This window comes from Nipponia nippon, unplaced genomic scaffold (genome assembly GCF_047370975.1).
Source record: "Nipponia nippon isolate SJK-2023a ecotype South Korea unplaced genomic scaffold, ASM4737097v1 scaffold_4, whole genome shotgun sequence".
Lineage (NCBI taxonomy): Eukaryota > Metazoa > Chordata > Aves > Pelecaniformes > Threskiornithidae > Nipponia > Nipponia nippon.
The window spans coordinates 60013141-60038106 of NW_028262358.1; the positions used below are offsets into that span (position 1 = coordinate 60013141).

Sequence of the window (24966 nt, forward strand, 5' to 3'; positions counted from 1 at the left end):
TCTAGATTGAAAAAGGCACTTAAAATCTTTAAATAAAGACAAATAATGTGGTGATGTTCTCCTTCTTCAGTTCTACTGTCAACACAGTAGGAAAAGCATCTGTTGCCAATCACAATCACAACTACTTCTAATTCCCAATCTCCCATACATACGAATGTAACATATAAATCTCTGCACCCATAAAATACATATTTGCAAGCCTGTTTGTTTATGCACAGATTTTTTTAAAAACTGTATTAGTTGATCCAGTTTCTTCTACCACGGCTGGAGAACTGCAGTCTGTTACCCCAACAGGAATTGTGGCAGCTCCCAAGAGGCAGGCCAGCAAGAATAGTAAGGGAAGGCTACCAGCTGGGTTTTTATGAAAGAAATACCTGCACAGAGTTTCACAAATTTGCTTGCAGTGAATTTATTTTGAACTACTGTACACTGAAATAAAAAATTAGAATTAAAGGTTGATCCTGAATTACAATAAAAGCAATACTTTAATGAAAAGTTCACACACTTTTTTTAATGTAACCTGAACTTAGAACTGGACTGACACAGATCATATTTCCATGTAAAAACCCATGAAATTCTAGATTTTCAGCTGCTGTGTGTGGTATGAGACACGTAAAGACACTCAGCACCTTTTGCCACTGAAAGCGATGTGCAATGTCCCAGTGGAGCAGGACCTGATCCAAAGAATAGTTTTCTTTTGAAAAAGACATGTAAACCCCACATTTTTCCATACCTTCTGTGTGCTTTTTTACATTACTGACAAACTCCTTTATTTCCTACCCCATTTCTTCTGTCAGCTCTGAATCCCCTATGGGATTAACAGGGAGCAACCTGGAATTACGCTTCCCTTCTTGCTCATGACAAAATGGCTTACAGTCCTAACTCCGGTCAGGTTGTTACGGTGTGAAACATGCCACAGCCAGCACTTTCACTACTCCTGACAATGACACACGGTGCAGAAGAAGTCCAAATAATTGACTCTCAAGATGCTGCTGGTACAATTCACATTTGAAATGACTTGTACAATCCAGTTCCTATTGTAAAGTACATTTTTTCTAATGAACCAAAAATAACTTCAGCAACACTACTGCTCCCTTACACCTGTGAAAAACGAGAGGAGTAAAATCATCTCTACCATTTTTCCCTTTCTGCATCGTCTTTTGCGTAGAGGTGGGAAAGCCTTTCAGCCAGAAAACAATCAGTAAATAACACCGCTCACCCAGTTTGTAAGGACATGCATAGATTAACACCATACTTACTACTCCAACAGGGAAAGCTAGAACAGCCATCACCCAGTCACGGAGGGAAATGAGTTTTTTCAGCTGCCTCTCTTGCTCTTGACTGTCATTTCCTTTAGTGAGAAGACTGGACAGGTCGGTCAAGACACAGATCCCGAAGAAGACAGCTTGGATAACCTGCACAGAAGGGGAACACACTCTTGAACACAGAGAAGACCAGACCTTTGTCAGAGAGCAAGTCAGACACAGGTGCGTGTGATGAATATTGCCAGGGAATTGACGTGGGGAGAGGGAAAACATCAGTCCCTTAAAAATGGGTAGAGTTTGTTCACATAAAAGCCACTTAGACTTCTAGACTGAAAGCCCTGCATGCACCTTGCTCCTCATGTATGGGGAGAATCGATGGGAGTGGAAGGACCGTTCCAGAGGTGGGACTTCCCAGCCTCACCTCAGACACGTGCCACCCGCTGGGGACTGAACTGCAGCCACCCCTTCCTGCTTCACCCCATACAACTCGGCCCCAAAGCCATAGCATTCGCCTCTGAGGCGGAAAAAGTGAGGAACTCTCCCTGTAAAACGAAAGGAAAGGGAAGAAATGAGGGGTTCTTTCCCTTGCGCCAGGAGGTCTCCCTTGGAGACCCTGCCTGCCCCAGACGCTCCACCCAGAGGTGAGGAAGGTGCCTGAGACTTCCTGAGAGATGCAGAACGTGCCCCGGGCTGCGGCGAATCTATCACTACTTCATCTCAGGTAGCGAACAACAGAACAAGCAAGCTGCAGGGGTTATTCAAGCTTTCTTTTCATGATGGTGGACTGTCATTTACCTGCCTTTTCCTTTTTTGCATGTACGTATTTGTGTGCAATATCGTAAGATTATCTGTTATATTAAATTGGTAGTTTAATCACCTGAACCCACTGATTCGGTTCAAACTTGACTTGATCTTAGTTTGATCACTGCATTTTTCTTCCTTAATTAGGTTAGTGAAATTGTAATAAGTTAGCTCAGGAATGCTCTTGCCTGAGGAGCTGCGCATCCTTTCTAGTACAGTTCAGAGGAAGTGCACGCAGCCTGTTTACTCCCCGAGCTGGAAGCCCGGGTCACAAACCCACACGCATCAGGTAATCTCAGGTAAAAAATTAACAAAACACGGGCTTGGTTCCCAAATTGCACAGTGATTCATCAGAAAACATAAACATATGCTTAAAATACATACTGCATGTTTTTCAAAGTAAGCATGGAATACTAGTTTAGAAGTCTTATTTGTAAATTTAAGTGTTCCTCTGACTAGGAGTCGCTGACTAAGCAGCAGACCATCCATAAGGAATAAGAATAGCACATACAGAGATTTTGCAAAATACAATTTATTAATTATGTGCATACATCTTTGCAGAATTTAGACTATAATAAGTAATGTAAAAAAACACCTTAGCCTAGGGGACACTGATCTGGAATATGGTGGGGGGGGGAGGGAGGGAGGGAAGGAAGGAAGGAAGGAAGGAAGGAAGGAAGGAAGGAAGGAAGGAAGGAAGGAAGGAAGGGAGGGAGGGAGGGAGGGAGGGAGGGAGGGAGGAAGGAAGGAATCACCAAATAGACGTTGGCTACTAGAAAGAAATCCAGAGATGTATAATGGTTGGATGGATTAAAGCACATTCCCTTGCTCAACTATCCTTTTATGACCCAAATACTTGTAAATTCTGGCTGTAAAGCTGTGAATAACAGATGTTCAAATGGCCCCTGGATCTGCTTGCAATTCTGCTGCCATTGCTCTCCCCTCTCCAGGCTGTAGCTACATATAATTTGCTTGATAAATAGATGAAGCAACATTACAAAACATTCCATGAAGCCATGAAATGTGACAGTGCTAGAGCTGTATATTGTGCTAGAAAAAGGTATTACTACTTCAAATGACTGCCTGGAAAAGTTACCATCTTCTACATAATTTCTGAAAAACATTTTATACAAAAGTTGGGGCTCCTTGGAGCTACACAATTACATGAACTCCTAATGCACTTTTTCATATTATTTGTTTTTCAAACAAATTTGTTTCACAAGTACTTAGTAGGAAAAAATCTTCCCATACTCAGTCCTGCTTTCCACCAAACAGATGGCCTATTTGGAGAAAAGGAGAAGAAGAACTAATTATGCATTTGCTTGACTTAAGAGGAGATATGATACCATCTACTATTCACTCAAGAGTGTGAATGCCAAAGAAGGAAAAAGATTTAAGACAGGACTGGAAAAAAATGTATACCTAACAGTAATGAGATCAATCTGGGTGTTAAAAAGTTTAGGCTGAGTACCAGGAAATATTTCCTAACATTGAGCCCTGTCAGACCATGAAATAGTTTCTCAGAGGAAGTGGTGGAAGCCTCATGGCTTGAGTCACTCAAACCGATATTGGACAAAACACTCAATAATGTACTGCAGGGAACAGTATAACGCTGGCAGGGCTTGGACGAGTGACTAATGAATTGTTTGCAGCTCTAACTATGATTCCCTGAAATGGTCTCTCTCCAAAGAAACACAGACTCAAACAATCACACGCCCACTTTCCAAGGGAATTGAGATTGTACATCCACTAATCAATCACAAACCGAACAGCTCCTCTCCCTGTTATCCTGTTATGAACACACCACTTCAAGGGAAAATGTAATGATATCATCGAGAATAGCTGAAAACTCCTAAAGGGAAAGAAAGTACCCAAAGATTTCAGAGAGTAGGTATCAAGTAAACTATTCTACAAGAAGATTAACAATAAAAATCCATATAGCAAAGAGAAAATTACATATTTATTGAGAACATTCAGAGCCAATGAAAAAATCATATAGTGTTCAGGGAGGAACAGTTCCAGCTTACTCATATAAATAATGTACACACATTCACTCTAATACTTCCTTTCCTTTCTAGAATGTGCAAGAAAACTCTTCTGACACCTATCAACATTTAGGATTAGACTGAGGACCTCCAGAGCTGCATGAGTCTCAGCAGCATAAACTGAACAGCCAGAGTCAGTAACGTACATCCTTTGTGGGTCTGGCATAGGAAAAGCATAGCACGCAGCTACTGGTGGTTTATGGTATGAAACGAATTTTTAAAGTCCATGCACCTCGGTGTGAATGCTGCTTAACAGATGTGAAAAGTTGACAGCAAGGGAGTAGAAACTCCTGCTAAACAGTATTCTTCAAAGTGCCCTGGTGTTACCGCAGATTTAGGATCACATTTTCAAAACATGGACCTTCTTTTGAAAATCTGCAGGTGGTGAATCTATACATGAAACATCCCCGAGATGTTAAACAGTTGACTTCTTTTTTTTTTTCCCCTTGGAAATGTAAGCAATAACAGCACTTCAGAGGAAATATCTTCCAATTTTGCCTCTAACTAGAGTATGAAGGAAAACAGTGATTTAGAAAATGACAAATACAAATTTGACAGAAAACAGCCATACCTTCCTTATACCATGTAACAGTGATAGAAACAGAAACTTGTAAGGAGAGTATGCAAACCCAAGAAAATCATTAAAACGGGTATAAAATACTAACTTGCTGCTGACCCCATTTTCTCCATTGAAGCCTAGAGGGGCCACTGCTACTACAGTTGATACTACAGGACCCTTAAGCTGTGATAATGTAATGACGAGTAATGGAAATGGCCATCTACAGGTATTTTAGTAATACAAAACTGAACAAAGAAAACATTTGTGTGCTGGTTTTGGCTGGGGTAGAGTTAATTTTCTTCACAGTAGTTAGTATGAGGCTATGTTTTGCATTTGTGCTGGAAACAGTGTTGATAACACAGGGATGTTTTCGTTATTGCTGAGCAGTGCTTACACAGAGTCAAGGCCTTTTCTGCTTCTCACCCCACCCCACCAGCGAGTAGGCTGGGGGGGCACAAGAAGCTGGGAGGGGACACAGCCGGGACAGCTGACCCCAACTGACCAAAGGGATATCCCATACCGTATGATGTCATACTCAGTAATAAACAAGGGGGAAGGTTGGCTGGGGGGCCGCTGCTCAGGGACTGGCTGGGCATCAGTCAGTTGGTGGTGAGCAATTGTCTTCATTTGCATCACTTGTCTTTCTTGGGTTTTATTTCTCTCTGTTATTTTCCTTTTCATTACAATTTATTATTATTATTGGTGGTTGTTGTTGTTATTGTTATTATATTTCCATTACTAAACTGTTCTTATCTCAACCCATGAGTTTTCTCACTTTTACCCGTCCAGTTCTCTTCCCCCCATCCTGCTGGGGTGGGGAGTGAGTGAGCGGCCGTGTGATGCTTAGTTGCTGGCTGGGGTTAAACCACGACAACTTATTAAGTTGTTGCCGGAGAAAACAGCTAAGAACAGAAGATGAAACCAAGCAGCCCAGAAACCTTCTCAACCAGTGAGATCTATTCAGATTGTATATCAGAAAAGACTGTTCCTTATGAACAATTAGAATAAAGTAAACTAATTGTACATGTCTGTCTCCTACAAGAAAATAAAGACTTGCTTCAGCAGGACAGTTTTTCCACAAGGTGCTCACTGCAGGATAGGAGCTAATGACTTCCCCGTACTCCCCCTAATTTGACTTCTTAGAGTCTGACAGAAAATATATTTCCTCGTAAACCTTTCTTCAGAGCATGGAGACTCCCTTCTCCCCTGTGCTGTAGGGCTCCACAGTGCAGACAAAATCTCTGCACAACTGAGGTCAATGGAAATTCTGCCACTACTCTTAGCGAGGCAGAAAACTCCCATTAAATTCACTGAATCTAGGATTTCATTGCCCGTGGACTCATCCTCTTTCAAGCTCACTCTCGTAATCAGAAGCATTCCTTAGAGCTCAGGGCAGAACTGGAAAAGTTTGTGCAAGCACTACTATTATTCATGGGTATTTTTTCCTCTATCTGCCTTTGAAAATGGAGAATGCACTGTCCTCAAGTTATCATTTTTGAGATTAACAGCACTTGGAAATGAGGCATCTGAGTAGGCTGGCAAGAAGACAGTACTGCCAGAATAAAACATGGGAGTAACACTCACAAAATCAGCAAGAAACAACAAAAGAGCATGGAAAATTAAATAACTTTTACACATTCCAAAATGTCATGTTTGCGCATGAAGTGCATGTATTAGGTGGCTGTACCTCACTTACCAGGTGAGCTTCCACTGTTTAAAGGTAAGACGGCATTTAAGAAAGACTTAAGACTCTACAAATATAACCCATATTATAGGAAGACTAATTCACACGAGGATGTCAGGGAGGCCTGGATGATCCCTGGGGGCTGGGAGCAGCGTGGGGGCAGCCAGGGCCCATCCCACTCCCAGCCAGGAGCAGGGCAGCCAGGGGCATTGGGGCGGCCCCAGCCCTGGGCATTGGGCACCTCCCTGGGGATGGGCCACCAGCCCACGGGTGGGGGGCAGACATAACCTGACTCATCAAAGCAACACTGACGCTTAAGACAACCCATGGCTTTCCACAGGAAGATGAAAGTTTAGCTCTACCAGCATGCAAAATCAAATTGCTGAAAGCTGTCATTTCTCACCTATTTCAGATTTTACAATCTGCCATATACAGAACGTGGTCTGATTTTCCTTTTCAAACAACAGGAATATGATTTATAACCTCAGAATATCTGTTACTACTCCTTGTCACCTTGTGTCACTTTAGCTTTCATTCCTCCAGCCTCTAGACATTATTATTTGATGTACAAATGTACTATGCTTCAGCAGTTAAGATGACTGTACTTTAAGAAACTCTGAAGTAATTTAAGTCAGATTTTTATCTCTTTGCCCACTGTAAACATAACTGATTGGACTCTGTTTTGGGACCACGCTTGGTTTGGGTTGTAGTGTATCGCGCCGTATGCAGGCGCGTGTGGACAGCCTGCATCCTGTAACAACAGCTCAGTTATCTATAGTGGCAATATACAGAGCAAGTCCAGGTTAAGTTGAGAATAGCAGGGTATTTTTGATAGAAAATGCACTGTGTTTACAGAACGAAGCCATGGGCTGTAGCTGTTTATTAAATCTGTTACTGCTCTTGACTGCATGAAGCTACGGATCCTTCTTGCCCATCACCATTCCAGTGTTACTCACAGGGATATTGCTTTTATTCTTCTCACTTCTCCTCCCCTCACTGTACCTTAGTTATAATAGCAAGTAGAAGCTGGACAACATGTAATCAAGTGCTAAATCTTTGTAACGGAGAAGCTACTGACTTCAGATAAGGAAAAGGCAAATCTTTGGGTCCACAGACAAATGAAAGAGAGACATAAAGAAATAAAAGCAAGAAGCAACAGCATTTTAAGTACTAAAATACAAGCCAGTGTAATATGTCTAATCACTAAATCTAAAATTAATTAAAGCTGAAGTGCAAACACTGTGAAAAAGTACTGTGTGCTACTCAGAATCAGTACTTCTGTGCAAGGAATGGGGAAAAAGACTTGTATTTTAAAGGCCAGAGGTAAAAGAGCAGCATCACCCCAGGAGATTCACTGACTGACGTTAAGTTGGGGCATGCAGTCAGACCTCGTATCACATCTTCTTCCACACTGGCTGCAGTGCCATCTCCATTTTAGTTTGTGTTGTTTGTTGAAGCAGGTTTCAACAACGTCATAGGCCACTTCAACACAGAAAAGGAAAACAGCCCCTGCCCATCAAAAGCCAGTAGTCTGAGAAACCAAATACACAACGTACAGGAGAAAAGTAAGGGACAAGGGAACGAAAACAGAGTAAACCAAAGGAATACTTAATACAAATGCCATCTATTTTACTTTGAGTTGTTTGTTGGTCAGGAATCTTGAAATATGTATTTCTCCTATTCCTCCTTTCTCTTTTACTTACACAAATTAGAACTTAAAACTCCACTAGTAAAACATGACACATTTCTATCAGAAGAGCCATTAGAAATTCGGTAAAGTGCATAGATGGACAGCCTTATAAATATCTAGCACTGCCCTCATCCAAAACAATGACTCATGTCTCCCTGTACAGCCTTCAGTGGGGGGAAGGCTCCTCTAAGCAGGATGTCACACATGAAGACTAGTCCTTACTAGGAAATTTAACTTCATTTTCATGATTTAGTCATATGATGTGAATCAGCTTATAAAACATGCCTAATTCCTTACCATACGATCTAAGTTCAGGGACTCCTTTACATATCATCCTTTACTTTCTACATAATCTCCTGTAGTCTTTTTCTTTGAAGCCCACCGGTGTTGTCCAAATGTAACCAAGGATGGGGTTTTAAACCAATGATATTTCACAGCTATACATTTTACAAAATAATAAAGTCTACTATGGAATTATTATGCATGGAAAACAAACCCGTTGGACTCTTGGGTCTAGTTTTTACAGGTACTACATTTTTTAAGTCCAAGTGCTTAAGCACCTACTACGGAGCTGTGGAAAGGGGACAAAGCTGTGTAAGCTAATGAGACCTTGTGTTTCCGAGAGGAGGGATGCATTTTAAAATTCTGCCTGTTGGAACACAAGATGTGTTTTTATCTGGACAGACAGAAAAGCAACTTCTTGTGCAAACTAAGCAACTTAAGAAATCAGAAAACCAAAACAGATGTGGGGCCCTAAAATGTAATTTTTATAGCACTGCCTTTCGGCATCTATTACAATTCACAATTTTGAGCACATGAAATAAAAAAAAAAAAAATCTGATAAATAATATAACCATACTGCTTGCATCTCTTCTTTTCTCTCTCCATCTTCCCTCCACTTAACCCAGGAAAAACCCTTACCGTTTTACACTTACTGGAGAGGTTGAGTTTCAGACCATTCTGTTAAGAACAAGAGTCTTGACGGTCTCATAATGGTTTTCAAACATATGCAGCACAGTTCTTGGAGAGGTAATGTGGTTGTGCTAACATTGTTTTAAAAGCAGTTTTCTTAATATTTTTAGTACTTCTATAAGGACAAATATATTATTCCTTACTACAACAAGCTAAGCTGAATTTTTAAAGCCAAAAAAAGCGTATTTAGTTACTCTTTTTACATGGGTAAAATACCCCCAACAAAAAAATTGCTGTAGTGGACAACAATGGAGAAATTCATTTTAAAGTGCTACTATAGCTCAGCTATGTTGCACAGATGACATTTCCAACACGATCTCAGCACGACAGAGTGTATGCCATCTGGCTCAGAAGTGCTAACAGCGTGGAATCCACTACCACGTATCGGATGAAGAGATGGAATGGACAAACATAGAATATACTAAAGCAATATGAACAAAAATTTCACCAGATGATGAGAAAGTGTTAAATTTTCTCAAATTTTTTGCATTCCTTTTAGCTGTGTCATTCCTCTCCAACACCATGTCAACCCAGTCTTCCTTCTTCCTCTAAAAACTACAGGTATTTTCTCGATACTTTTAAGTTATAGATGTCTGGGTATCTTACTTCGATCTTAGCTAATACACTCAAAGAAGCACTAAGCTCATTGGTGCAGTATTTAAGAAATTATTATTCTATTTTTATCTTTATCTTTTTGATTTTAAATTGTTTTGACTAAACTCATTTTCTAATAATCCTCGTTTTCTTCCTTACTCTCTTGCATTGTGTATAGAAAAGCTGCCATTACTACTTATTGTATCCTGCTTATAAGACAGTGTAATTTCATTAAACTTATACAATCCATTCAGCAAACATGTATAATACAGTTTATTCAGAATAGATTATGATTTTATTAGGTTATATCTTTTATGTTTTTCTTTGCTAAAGCTTAATCTTATTAGGATTATACACTGCACAGAAGGTTATGTCATTATTTTGGCTTAAATGCTAATTTTACACATTTCAGCACGATTGGTACGCTCTCTGCAGCAGTGGCCTTGCAGTCAACCAGGCAGGAATGGCAGCTCTCTAGACAATGTTTGGGATAGCTAGCGAAGAAGCTAAGACTTGTTCTGCAGCTGTCTGTGCTAAACTGAGCTTTAGGATAGGGTTTCTGATGGCTGGAAAGTCCCTTGCATTTTGTAAGTTAATCACCCCAAAAAGAAATTACACTTTATTAAGTACAGAACTTTTTCAAAGAAGTGGCTGTCTTAAAACTTCAGAAACTTCTGCACTGCACCAACTTTTTCACGTTTAGAAATACAGTTTGAAAACCACTAGAGGGAAGCAGTTTTGGCAGATCAAATTTGAAAACAAAACTACACAGAAGTTTTTCAACGTTAGAGTGACTGGTTTTGCTTTTTATTTCTTCCCTTTTTAATGATAAGGTAACAGCTGTCTTCTAAATTGATGAATTTAGAAAAGGCCGTGACTGACGTATCTCAGCAACATAGTGACAGAGCTGGAAATGCAAATGAGAAAGGCACTACAGTCTTCTGAGACATAGCATCCTCAGTGCTGCTCTACCATGGCTGTAGGAAATAAAAGGTTTTAATCTGTTTAATCTGTTTCCTGAGCACTGTGAAAGCAGTAATGAATGACTCCTCACGCCAGTCCAGCAAGGCAGGCTATTAAGTGATATTGTCTCAGCTGGGCAATTCTCCCTCTCTCCAGGGAAGGTAAGGGAAGAAAACATTGAGAGCTTTATCCCACCTCTTCATCCATCCAACCTACCAACAACACACAAACCAAGTCAGCTGCAAACCCACATTGTGAAAAATAGCTCGAGTCTCCAGTCAGGGTCACCTTCAGCTTTTGCTTAAAGCAACTTTCCTTCCTCGGCTCACTGCTGCAGCAGCTGAAGGATAATTTATGAGGGGCAAGCAAAGTATATTAATAAATAAAGTTATTACTAAAATAAGGATGTTCTGTAATTAGACCGCAGAAAAGGATGCTGCTATTCAAGCTCCACTTGAAAAAAAGAGCGGATGTAATTTTGTATATTAATTATAAAGCACGTGGTTCAATGAAAGGTGATCTAACGTGTTGTACTGTCCTCGTAAACAAGACTATTCTTTACATAACATCTCAAGCAAGGCATTGTGTGTTATAAAGAGCTGTATTTCAGGAGGGAAAAAAAAAGTTCTATTTTCTTACATCTCTAAAGAAAACATGGGAAAAACCCTGATACAAGCTAACTGCATTTAAATTAAATAGTACAAGGGGGGTTGAGCATTCACTAGGTGTGTGGCATTTCAACCCCAGACGGTAACACTTCCCCGCTTTCATTGTCTTTCTCATAAATAAATCTCAAAGGAAATTAAGGATTTGCTTCCTGATTGTCTGTCGGTGAAAGCGAGGCAGGGAGAAGTGAGCGGGCCGAGGTCAGGCAGCAAGTCAGCCAGGGACCCAGGGGATGAACTCAGGTGCCCTGATCCCTTGGCAGCTCTCTAGGCATTAGGTCAGGCTGTTTTCCACCCATCTGCGCTCGCTCTTGCAGTGACAGCCATTTCCACTGCTTACTAGAGAAACACTCCTGGCTTTCTCAGAGGAAAAGCACAGACCTTTTTGTTCCCTCCAAACACAGCCATACTACTGTTAGCATAAATCCAAACACTTTTCCTCTCATGCAGCTCATATTAATCATAGTTTTAAAAGACCTTGTTTGCTTTACTGTGCCTTTCAAAGTTTTCCAATGGATAATACTCTAATTCTGACTAGCTGCTCTATTTGTGCCAACCAACTAGAGTTACCAAGGTCTCAAATACAATAACTTTGCAGAGCTCCTTCATTATACCATTCCCACCTTCACTGTTCTTACACCTTAGTTCATAACAGCAAGTATTGATTTTGAGCAACACTAGCACTGAATAGGTCTTTTTAATTTTTCCATCATTTGTTCTGCTCTGTATGAATAAGTTGGATGAGCTGCAATTTCAGTGTGGTGCACACTTGCCTTCCCAGAAACCCCATAGGACAGGGCACTGGGTGGAAGAGGCACAACCATCCCATCTGCTACCTGGAGACTGTCTTTGGAGAAAGTGGCCTGAAAAAGAAATGGCATGGAGCCTATCTTGCCTTACATGCTGGTGAAGGCAGACACAGCTCAAACATCTCTCACTCTTTCTTACTCTAACCAACATTTAACTGTTTCTTGAGTTTCCAAACTAATCTTTCAGACATTGTTGCTTACTGTATTTCTGTTTTGCTCACTACTTTTCATTTCACTTGCAAAAGGAGGAAAGCGATTAACTGGAGGGAAGTTTAAATGTACATCCCCCTGTACATTATGGGAAGCCACTTGACAACAACTACCTGGCATCACACCAGGTTCCAAACTCATTAGATATAGATGCTCTCCATCAGGCCATTGCACACTGACTGACAAACAGTAAATATATTTTTTTTTTATCAGTAAACACCACAAGTTCAATAATAAGCTGTCCTTTCTTGTCAAGAGACAGGAGGCTCAGACAACACCTCTTGTAGCAGTTAAGAAAGTAGCAGATGACTCCAGGAAAGAGACCTTTGCTAAAGCCTGGTACTGGCGACCGGTACTATTGACAGGGAGCGCGATGTTTCGGATTCTCAAAATTCAAAAAAGCATTTTGCAAGTACTAGCTTGTACATGTGGCAGCCCAGCACAAAAAAAAAAAAAACAACCCAAAAAAGCATCCGTGCCTGTCAAGGGACATATAGCCTACCGGTCAGCTGGGCAGATCACATCAGGAAATGCCCAAGTATCAACGGTCCTCTGCTAAACCTCTCAGAACTCCAACGCTAATGCCTCCACGCACCAGGTAGGTGCGCACATGCGCACTCTGAATTAACACCACAGCTGTAACTGGAATGCCGCTGGGGACAAGGGCTGTGCCGGTGCACATGCTCGTCCTGCTGAGTCACCCGCAGGAACTCCCTGGGCAGTCCGGGGAACTCCCCAGCCAGTTTCTGTGCAGATGAGATAACTGACTGATAGCTACAGGAACCCGCCCTGGGCAGTCCCCGCTCCACCAGAGGGCTGAGGGGTCGATAGAAGAACTCCCCAGGCAGTCCCAGTCCGCGTTAATAAGATAATCGACTGTGTGACGTGGACTGGGGAGGCAGGGAGCTCCCGGCAGCCCTGGGAACAACCCAGGCAGGTCCTGCTTTGCACACATGAAGTAAATGGTGAACTGATAGACACTATTTATCTATTTAGGTAAGTTTATCGTTGCATAGGGCAATTTTTTCCACATAGTTGAGACGTTTCTAACTAGAAACTCGTCATGCGTGCACTGGAGTGTTGATGTGGGACTGCAGGCCAGCTGGGTGATAAGAATTCACCAAACTACAGTTTGGGGAGTCTGATCTGAACCAGCTGAAAATGCTGTTATGAGGACACTTGCAATGGAGACTCCTATCACCGCCTGGACAGAAACTGGCCATACTGTCACAACAGTGACAACAGTAACCCAAGAGCGTTACCTCATGCAGAACATCCAAATAAATCAGGTTTTTTAGGTAACAGTTGAACCAGTGTGTGTGTAACATGGACTAGAACAGTCTCTAAGAAAACGAGAGCCTACCACCATGTAAGCTGGCCACAATAAAATCACACAGAGATTTAAAACATTACTCCAGAGTATAAAGGCATTGGTCCAAGTAAATGTATCTATCTGATGCCATTGTCAGATTTTATGTAAGGTACCTCTAATTCTGACTTGCAGAACACATACTCTTTTCCCAAAATACTTAGTAAATAAGTACATTCCAGTATTCTGCCCTGTTCCTCACAACACAAAAATGCTGGTTACACAGATAACGTTCATAAATGTTGGCGGTTTCTGGGCCATGCCCATTTATTTATAATCTGGCTGTAGTTCATTGCAGCACTAGGCAGAGACACCACTGCAACGGAACAAGGACCTCTCCTGTCCAGACCATCAGTAACCATGCAACATGAAACTTCACACCAGAGTCCTGGAGCAGAGCTGCTGACCAGCTCTGTTGGCATGCCTGTCCTGAGACATTCAGTTCCGACTAACAGTAAGACCAGGTCACATTCAACCTCTGACTTTGGATCAGTGAGAAATCCTGGCTCAGAGACGTGTTACAAATTTCACATGACACAGCCTGAGCAGGGGTCTGAACCCCTTTACCCCCTTGTCACGCAGCAAGGCCAAGTACTTGATGCAGAGCTGAGATGAGTTCAACCTGGATGCTGCCTGAGGACCACCACACAAGGCTGTTCCGTGTACGTTCAGGAAAGCTTGGTTTGGTTTAGGCCTGTATCCACCAGGTGGTTCAGGTGTGACACTGCACAGGGTTTTTAGACACCTGGCTCCCAAAGTGGAAAACACAGCTCTCACAACACTCAACTTCCAAGGAGCAGACCATAGCATGGGGTGATACTTCAGCAAAAAATAACTGGGCATAGTAAGGAAAGGAGTATGTCTGGAATCCCACCCCTCTCCTCCAAGGCACATACATGCAGCACTAAAGTCACTTGGATCAGTTCCTTGTGTGAGGCTGGTGCTCGCAGCTTGAAGCCCACAGAGGGGCTAGGCGTTTAAGGAGCCAGCCCTTATCTCTTGGGACTGCTTACTGCAACACATGGTGGAAGGAAAAGACAAATGCTTGGTATTAACTTTTATGTGACATCAAAGTAAGTATATTACTTGCTGAGGGATGCACCTTCTACATTTCAACCCAAAACAAGCTTAAAGAATAAGTCCTGTCTTCAAGAAGACATATATTACTGACAATGCCAAAGGGTAGGATGTCCGCCCTTCCTGTTAAGTTGTGCTAGTGTAGGAGAGAGCCCACAGATGTATTTGGAAGCTTATACTGAGGTTCCAGCCCTTTGCCACTTCACAGGGAAAATTGTTTGCTAAATTACTTTATCTGGAGCAAGAAATAGGAACCAGAAACCAGGACTACTTCCTTCTGTCCCATCCTCCTTCTCCACACAAACATGCAAACTGGACAGCCACTCTTCTAAGCACAGCTCTTTGTGAATGCTCAATCTACCACTTTGCTTTTAAAATAATTGTTTTTCTTGCTCAGAAAACCAATATATTTTACAGGCCTCACTGCAGAGCTCAGATACAACACATTTCTTCATGTATTACTGAAACCTCAAGGAAAACGCATGCCAGAGGTGTTTTCAAGTTCCACGTGACTCAGTTTACCTTGTTCTTCCCATTCCACTGAAGGGAAGAGGCACGTGTGAGCTCTGGGCATATCCAAAGCTCTGTATTATTCTGCTGTCAAGACCAGACCATCTGACTTCTTCATTTCTATTTATAAACACAGTTAGGTATTACAACAGCCAGACTACTTAACCACAAAGACTGTCAAAATAGATAATGTATTGTGTCTCACTGAATTACGAACTGGCTGGGTGCCTAGCCTTTTGACTGCAAAGGTCCACTCCATCACAGCTCCAGCAATGTCTTCAAAAAAGTTTTGAAAAACAGGCAACTGTGAAATGACTACATGGATCATACAAATTATATTTGTTAATCCTTCTATTGGTTAACTGCACTCAGTTACTAAATCTAATGCCAGCTTAGGAAAAGTAATACTTTACTGGAAAATGTAGCTGATGACCTTCATTCTAATGAGACACCGCTCAGCAGTGATTTCTTGCGGTATCCACATGGATGGGTGCTTGGAGAAGTAAGGGTGTTAACTTACTCTACTGGAACTAGTTCTCTGATAAATTGTTTTCGTTATGTATTTAGGTGGTGCATGTGCATGTGCATGTGCACCCACAGCGCGATCAAAATCAGTATTACATTTCAAACAACCAAATGCTTAGTGTAGTAGCAGTTACAACACAGTGACTGTTTTTACAAGGACCATGAAATTTTATTTGACTCAGTGAAGGCATTGCTGGTATCTGCTTCCAAAACATTCAAGTTAGAAAACTAATGGCATTTAAGTGGGTTAATATCGGTTAATAAACCCATAAAAAAACTGTAATAAAACCTACAACAAGTATGGCAAATCTAATTCAGGTAGGAAAACATCCTCTTTTGAGAGGAAAACACTGAAACAAAACAATAACCCAGAAAATGCACATGGATTCCAAGTTAAAATACCACAGCTTGCCTTTGTATGAAATTGTATTAGCTAATCTTTTGGAGGAAAATACAAATTAAATACTGCTTTGATTTATAAAATGTTTGACATCCAATCATTAACCTGCACACATGCACTGAACAAAGTGCAAGCACATTCTGTTGCCCTAGGAAGGGATTTCTTTTAAAGAGGCAGCGTTTATCCAGCTATGGATGTAGTCAAAACATTTACTTCATTTAAAAGCAAAATATGATACAGTATCGCAATACAGTAGTAGTATTAATATAAAACTATAACTTCAGGAATTTCAGGTCTATGGTTACAACATTTGTATCAATGCCAAGATAAGGTCAGCACACCAATACATAGTGAATCTGAAAGGCAAGTGCAAGAAATCTACAGCAGAAATTGGTCATATTTTAACTAAGCGTTTATCAACCTTCTATGCTAAAAGGTAAACCATCATTTCATGACTTCCATATTGCGCCTTTAGCTTAGAAAAATTAATCAATCTGCATATCACACTATTACTACAGCATTACAATTGTCTCTCTACAGATATTTTCCCACCCTTATTTTGTTTCTTGCTGTTCCTACTTCCCAGGTTTTCAGAGTGAAGATGGAGAGAGTATTAGAGGGATTCTTGCCTCTCTAAACAACTACTCAACAAATCAGAGAAGGAATCTGAAAGGCTCTCACATACTTCATTCTAGGTTTGCCTTCACTTTATAGCACTTAGACAATTTGCATTTATTTTGCCACTAGATGCAAAGGCAGCCAGCTTCAGATGGAGACTTTCTCTTTGGAATTACCATCTTTTAGAGAAACTTGAAACTGATCAAAGAGATGATCTACTTGTTTCTTATCTGTCTCTTATTTCTATGATTCTAAACGTCACACACAAAGGGGATTTTACGGGGAACTGTCATAAACCAGCCTATTTAATGGTACCATTGTACTAACTTGGCAGTATAAATTCATTGCATACTGTAATATTTCTATTAAGCTATAAATTTTTTTTTAAATCACCAGAAAATCATAAAGCAGAGAGCAATTGATTGCTGGCTGTATTTAAAAAAATCTGGCTCAGTCCTCAAAAACAATACAGTGTGCTTCCCTGCTTTTAATTTTTTAATTCTTCTTAGCGGTAATCTTTTTTAAAGCACTAATAAAAAAGATTTTCCTTATAGGTCAACATATTTATTCAGCTCAAACAGAGGAGGAAGATTCCCAACTAAGATGTTCCCTATCAGAGGCCATTTCGTAAGAAGGCAGAAGAGTACATCTGTTAACTTCGCTGTTGCATAATAGCACAGGAGGAGCCACCAAGAGCAAAGCAGGCACATCCACAGCAATTTACTGCTTTGTAACTCAAACCAGCACTTTAAATTCAGCTTAAAAAAAATACAGGAAACACTACTGTAGCTGGACAAAACAAAACCAAAAGTCATTTCTTTGTGGCAAGATACACTTAGCAAGCAGACTGCTACATCCTGCATGACTTCCCATTTCTGGATGAAGCCCCTGCTGAAGAAAACTGCAGAGAAATAAGGCCTAAGGCATTGCTGCCACGTGAGCATCGCAAAAACGTCATACTGAATGCAACCAACTAGTCAACCACAGGCAGAAAAAAGGGGCTCTGTAGTATGCTGGAATGTAATCCAGACTTGTAAGGGCCAAAACTGAGTAACAGAATGGCAGGCACTTCCCCTAAAGAAATAAAAGCATGCATTTATTTTATTTCTGATAGATAATTATCATGACTGGTGACAGGCTGGAATATGCTAAAATTTCTCCAAGCAGAATTTTGAACTGTTTTAATTAAATAAATGAACTTAGTTTAAATGTGTTGCACATGTAAAGAAAAGCTTAAACCAACACATTATGTATTTAAATCTGACACTGAACAAATGAAATGTTTTCTGTAGTAAGCAAAATCAGATTTATTGTTTCTTTTCACCATGCCCCACAAGATTTTAGAGGTAGTAGATACTATCCTCCCACACCTCATTGTTATTCACAAGTGAGGAGGAGGAAAACCAGCTTTCCTACTTTTTAACTCCCAGTTGGTTTCTCAGTGAATTGATTTCTCTTCGCTCTGTGTGAATGAAATAGTTATAGAACTAAACTAATGAATAGCAGGAAGAAATATTTTCTCTGCATCTGTGCACAACAATGTTGTGACAACTAGTGTTGTCAAAAAACAATTAATACTGAAGCAAACTCTAACTCTGGTGCTTAACTATTACTTTCAGTAGTTCTCTGGTGTGGCTCCTCTTAAAAACTTCAATAACACATGCCCCAGCTAGATGTAACGACAAGAACTACTGAAAAACCTGGATGTGTAATCCATGCTGATAAAAGAATCCAAAAATACGCTGCATCGGGATACATGACAGATTATAAGTGTGTTACATTACCACACGTCCAACAAACAGGATTATCACCAGTGAGACCCTTAGCAGACAATGTGATTGAGCAGTTCTACAATACAACAGAAAGAGATGGATGTGTAACTGTAGGAGAATATTAACATGCAAAGAGTGGCGGTTTTCAACCTATTAGTCAGGACTCAGGTGGACAAAGTCCTAGGAAACCCGGGTCAGTGTTGAGCATGATCTGAGCAAGGGGTTGGACTAGATGACCTCCTGCCTTACCCTCCAACCTGAGTGATCCTACGATTACATCAAGGCTGGGGCTTCACATAAGGGAAAGTGTTTAGTCTTGTCAAGGACTGTGAAATCTCTTCCTTGTTCGCAAAACACAGATATCTCTAGAATGACTCCAGCTGATCGTGGAATCTTAAACACTTCTGAAGTGCCTTCACAATTTACTGAAGGACTTTTCCTATAGTCGTTACAGGTTTAAGCTTCACATGAGGATACTGGTGCACAGATGCTGCAGCAATAGTACTTGGTCTTGTACAAATGTCTCCCTGCTGGTAAGACTTCAAACATATTACTCAGTTTGGGGAGAAAAAAGGGAGTCAGGGGACACAGACCAATTGAAGATCTGGGCTCAAATTTGTATAATAGACTATCACTAACTAACTCGGTAGCATCTGAGTGCTATTTTATATGTTCATATAGAAACAACCAAAAAAAATCCCTATCCAAATTGTGTCATCCATCTAAAACTGGAGATCATTCTGTGACTGCAACATCTGCAAAGACTAGCTAGGCTCAACTCACCCATTAGAATAAAGACAAGCTATTTGTGCATGTTTAGGCATGTATTTGTTACTGACACTCAGAAAGAGCAAAGACAAGGAGCTGGTTATTTCATTGACATTTGCTGTCTAAACAGGTCAGGAAGTTCTTATGTACACACTTACATACCAGTACTGCCTTTTAAAGCTGCTGTTTGATTTTTCAAAAGTAATCACAGATTGATCTCTCACCTCCCTGGTGACTGTTCAAAATTTGTTTCTATCTCCATGAAACCAAAAGACATTGAAACCAATAGTTTTCTCTTTTACATGTAATTTTACAGTCCACTCTTACCCAATCATACAAAGAATTCTTACTCATATCCTGTGTCCAACTTTCGGTTCACATTAAACTGATGCAATGCATTCTTTGGTGAGGTCCTCATCATGGTATTTTTTCCTGGATCTTTCCAAGTCTTGGTGTCAGCAGCAGACTAACTCCGATTCAACTTTTAACCAAGATGCATAATGTTGATACAATATTGTCACTTAAGTATCTGCAAGGCAAGTTGCATGTGAAATGCAGAACTAATGTATTCTCTTGAAAAGGCTTTTTAAAGTTTTGCAGGTAGTCTTTCCAATGGCTAATGGTATACTATTAAAGGGCTTATCAACTGGGGGAGTGTTTTAAGGACTTTCATTTCCATAGGTTGTCTTGGCATCTGTGTGCAATGTAGACAAAACACTAACAAACTAGGATGGTAATGTTTTATTTTCATTTTGTGGAGTCTTCTGTCAATTAAAATGCAAGAGGCAAGATATGGCTGTACTCACACAGTTATTTTCTCTGGTGCCGGTAAAGGCTGAAATCAAAGTTTCAGTTTGTCTTTGGATATTGGAGTCTACCAGTTTAACACGTTAGACATGTACACTTCAAAAATTGGCTAGCCTCAAAAGGAGTCTACCATTCCTCACCATTGCTCCCTAAAACCAGAGGAAGAACCCTGAATCTTAATGCCTATTTGTGGTACCATAATCACATCTGCTGTGATCTGCAGAGATATATTCAGCTAGAAGACAGAACAAGAACAAGGAGACCGTGGTAGGAGGGACTGTTGCCACCTCTCCCCTCACAATAAATCCTGCCCTACATATCCTACACATACTCCACTTCACAAGCAAGATTCAGTCATTCTCATTATATGCCCTGTTACTTTTTCCTCCTTTGTCCAGCCCTGTAGTACATTCTGGGTGGGATCTCACAAGTGTGAAATGTTCTTTGAGCCTTCTACTCTACTGATGCTGGCAGCTGCCTAACTTGAACTGCAGCAAAGTTTTTGAAAAATCTCACTTTTTCTAATCATATATGGCATGAAATGAGTATGCAAAGCCTGTATGAAGGACTTTCAAGTAAGTCACGCTGAAGGTCTGTAACTGAGTCTTACATGCACTGTCAGGTGAAATTAGGTTACGGGTGGTTTTTTTAATTTTTCCTTGATGTTCAGAACGTTCGATAAAATACGTGGATGCTAGCTTCATATCCTACACATTAAGATGAGAAATATTCCCTAGTGCAGTTAAACAATATTGTATTACTGGCTTATTTGAAGAAACCGTGAAGAAAAATTACAGCTAGTAAGTATTACAGCAAAGTCTATACAACCTTTTAACATTTACGGCTAGGACTTCAAAAGAAACTGAAAAGGAAACCTACTAGAATTCATAGCACAAGGCATAAAGCACTGGAAAATCATATTTTATTATACCTCAGGACATGATCCAGTGAAGCAACAATAGCTTTTGTCACATTTTATAGATAAACTGAAGCCCACAGAGTTTACTAGCTCTCCTGTGATGACATGTTAAAAGCTCAGGACATTCTGGAACAAGACGACAGTCGCAACTCCTGACTGAGTGAGACTCACTAAATAATCCTTTTGCCCTTGATAAAAGACAGTTGGCAGAAATTCTTCAAGATTTGAATACCTCCCTCCCTTATAGACATCTTTGAAAGGTCATACTTAAATATAGATGTACACACTTCTAAATAAACACCACTTGCGTCTTCTTCTTGCTGATAAAGCTATGCCTATATAATAAGTCTATCATGGAAAAAAATAATTTTCAGTTACAGACCCTGTCAATGAGCGTAAAAAGTTGCACGATACATTTAAGAGAGTCTTCTCCATGCTTCAGTTTGTCTATTTACCAGATTAAACATATATTTCTAACTGGCATCTGCTTCATGGAAGGAAGCCTTCATTCTGCCTTGGTCTAATTTTCTATGCCTTGAACCTTCAATCTCATCTACATCTACATACAGAATGAAGATAGGATGATAGCAATATCAAATGACAATAATGTGCATTCACATGACTAAGATATAAATGGCAACACAGGGTGCAAGCTAGAGGCCTTAAAACTAGATGAAGAATGCACAGAAATTCAAGCACTAATGAAGCTAAATCCTCATTTGGAAGAGAGTAGAACAACAATAAAACTAGCATAATTTTCAAAGTAAAATTGTCAGAAGCAAATTTGGACTATGATTAATCAAGAATATAAACACCTAAAATTCTTTTGCTGCCATGATTGTTTACTACTAATTAAGCAGATAATTTTTTCACACTCCATTTGCAGCAACATCTTCTGTTTGAAGTGTTATAAAGATGTTGTGTTTGTCCAACACAGAAACAAACACTTGTAAATTTCCCTTTTTGATGGTTTTACACTTTGATCAATTCAGTTCCTTTTATGACTTCAGGAAAACTGGCTTTTAGAGATTTATTCAATTTCCTGAGAACTGGCCATCTGAAACATTCGATGGCCACTAACTTTGGCTCTTTATGTTGTTGTCCCATGTCACAGCTGAGGTGAGATAAAAATAAAGCTGTGGAAAAGCCACATTATGCATGAGTATCCATATTGCTTCCTTTTGTTGCTGTGGCTCTTTATAAAATACTTGGACGTACTTGGTGAATGGAAAAGGTCCAAAGCATGGTTTGTTCACAGACCCGCCAGAAAATGAAGAGGGCAGGAAGGATGTTTATAATGGAAGTAGGTCTGACATTGCTATAAGCTTAAAGCTCAAATCAGATAAATTACTTAGGATATAGATTTTCAAATGATAAAAATTTGGAAGCCACTGTCATACGATTACAGATTAAAATGGCAGCTACTTTCAAAATTAGGTGTATCTGGAAGCTATCTACTACACTTAACTGGCGTTCTGCGGAAGCAGATACACAACCTTATCTGAGTGTAAAGAGCAAAGGTAGCCTTCCAGTGCGGGGTCCAGCACAGGACGAACCAAGCAGCAGCGCAGAGTACAACAGCTGACACCAAAACTGCCTCTCTGACTCTAGGAGTTTGTTATCAGGGTTCACTCAAGACTTTTTGATATTCTTCTAATAGATGACTTCACATCTTCAGACCTTCTTTTTAGACCAGTTTTCTTTAATTAAGTCAAAGACCTTTTAGGTCACACAGCTGAAAGAGATACTAGGGAATTACTCAGAAAAGATTAATTTCATGCTCTGGGATGGGAATGTGAAAAATGTACTCACTATAAAACATGCTTGGAAAACATTCTTGTGAGAAAAAGAGTAAACCATAAACCCTTATTCTCCCCGCAGAAAAGTGTCAATTAATGAGATGACTGAAAACCGTAAACATAAATCTGAAAAAATACAAAACCCACTAGAGTTTGTGAATTAACCTGACACATGTTCCACTTCACCACATGAATACAATACTTTTTGTTGTATATCCCATGTCCTCCTTTCTTTTATATACAATCATAAGTACATGTACACATACTCTCTCTTATGTATCTCAAAACCTTTGGGCTAGGGTTGCCGTTGCCTGTTTTCCAGAACGAAGGCGACGCGCTCCGCAGCTACGAACGCTCACGGGCTGCCCCAGCGGAGCCACCGCAGGCTGCGTTTACAGGCAGGGAGAGGAAGGCGCGCGGCCCGACCCCGCTCTCCTGCGTGACGGCAGGCGCCCGGGAACCAAGGGGCAAGCTGCCTGTAGGCAGGGCTCGGCTGCGAGGCCTCACCAATCTGCCCACAACCGCCCCCCCGTCCCCCACGGGAGAAAGAGGGTGAGCTGCAGGCGACTGCCCCTCCAGCCGAGTCGCGCCTGCGGGCCACCCGTTGAGCACTGCTGCCAACCAGCAGCAACACCACCAACGAAACAGGGCACGCAAATGCCGATGGTACATAGGCTTAAGCACTTAGATAACCAGAGACTACAAAATACGCTAATAAATAAGGGCGTGCACAAAATTCAGGATCAGGAAGGCTGCCAGAACAACGTGTTCCTCTCCAAAGCGTGCACAGAGCCGCCTCAGCCCAGCTTCCGAGAAGGACCCTTCAGGCAGAAGGGCCCAGCTCAGGAAAACAGAGCCTTGATCCACGAGGATCCAAGACTGACCAAATACTGACGATACTTCTTTGCAATCTCCTTCACTGCAAGTCACTGATCCTTCATGAATTTTCAAACAAATAATGAATATTGGAGAAAAAACTGTCCAGCACGATGAAGCAATAATCCACGGACACGAAACGCATTCCTCATTTCTCTCCCCATTCAACTCCGCAGCTACATGAAGACAGTAGCACAGTAAACAAGCCTCCTCCTCCTCAACACACTTCAAGTCATTCTTCCCACACACAGCTGCCACTATCATGCATATTTCAAAGCCTCCATCTGGGCTTGACAACTGTACCTTCCTTTCTTCCAGCCAACAGAAATACACGTCCTACTCAAACAGGCATTGACGGTATCGCACTGTTTATTTCAGAAAAGAAGCTGTTCCACAAGTAGGTCATGTGGGTGGAAGCCCCCATGCTAACCTACATGTTCACCGTGTAGGTTAGAGCTACCCTACATTCATTTTTCCGTCTTCCCAGCTAGAAATTGTCTCCAGGCAGCATGTGAGGATTTATGGTACTTGTACAGGCTGCTGAATGCCTCCTTCTTCTGGATAAACACCTACTGCTCACACAGGGATTAACTTCACAGTATACACCCAGCAGGTTCAACATTTCCCAGAGATTCTTCATTTCTGCCACATGTGCTACACAAGTGCAGGTACACCTCCTCCTGTCCAGAAATACAGTGACAATCCCCACGGCTGCTGCAGACTTTGAGGACGCCCTGAACTCAGCACACACGTGGAGGCCAGATCTCCAGTCTGGGACCTCCTCTTTTCCTCCTGAAGGTCAACTCTCCCTGCTGCAGCTACCCCTCTTGATGCTCTCCCTGCTGCAGCAACCACCCACTCTGCACCCATGGCAGCAGCCTACGTTCTACCATTTAAATAGCTGCGTCTCTTCCTTTCTCCCTCAGCAGCAGCCTGGACTCAGCTCACCCTTCCTATGCCATCAAATGCACCTTCCTACATCTACGTGGAAACAAGCACCCTGCCTCTCTCCATCTCTTGCTCTGCAGCAGCTGGGGAGGCACGAGTTGAGGACAGTGCCTGTTGCAACACTGGGAAGGGTGGAGGCCAAGACAGGATAGGGCTTTTATCCTGGAGAGCAGAAGAAGGTGGGGCCAAAACAAGCGCCAGCGTGGAGTCAGGTTGCTCCTGCTCCGCCAAGGGGTAGCACATGCCTTCATTCACAATTCAATGTGATGGCAATGTCCGCACACTTCCCGTCTCTTTGCGGACAGCAGCAGCAGCAAGTGC

General features: G+C 41.2%; 1 protein-coding gene across 2 annotated transcripts in view; it reads right to left on the minus strand.

Moving 5' to 3' along the window:
• Nucleotides 1-24966, minus strand: part of AIG1 (androgen induced 1) — a 124259-nt gene that overhangs the window by 84679 nt on the left and 14614 nt on the right. Inside the window, exons 1-2 of one of the 2 annotated variants that reach the window (XM_087776806.1) lie at nucleotides 12760-12778; nucleotides 1260-1415 (exon numbers count right to left, since the gene is read on the minus strand). In XM_087776806.1, the coding sequence (XP_087632932.1) occupies nucleotides 1260-1289 (30 nt within the window). In that variant the 5' untranslated portion in view covers nucleotides 1290-1415; nucleotides 12760-12778. Of the gene's footprint in view, nucleotides 1-1259; nucleotides 1416-12759; nucleotides 12779-24966 lie in introns of those variants that run through there. The other variant, XM_087776805.1, reaches the window with a different exon arrangement.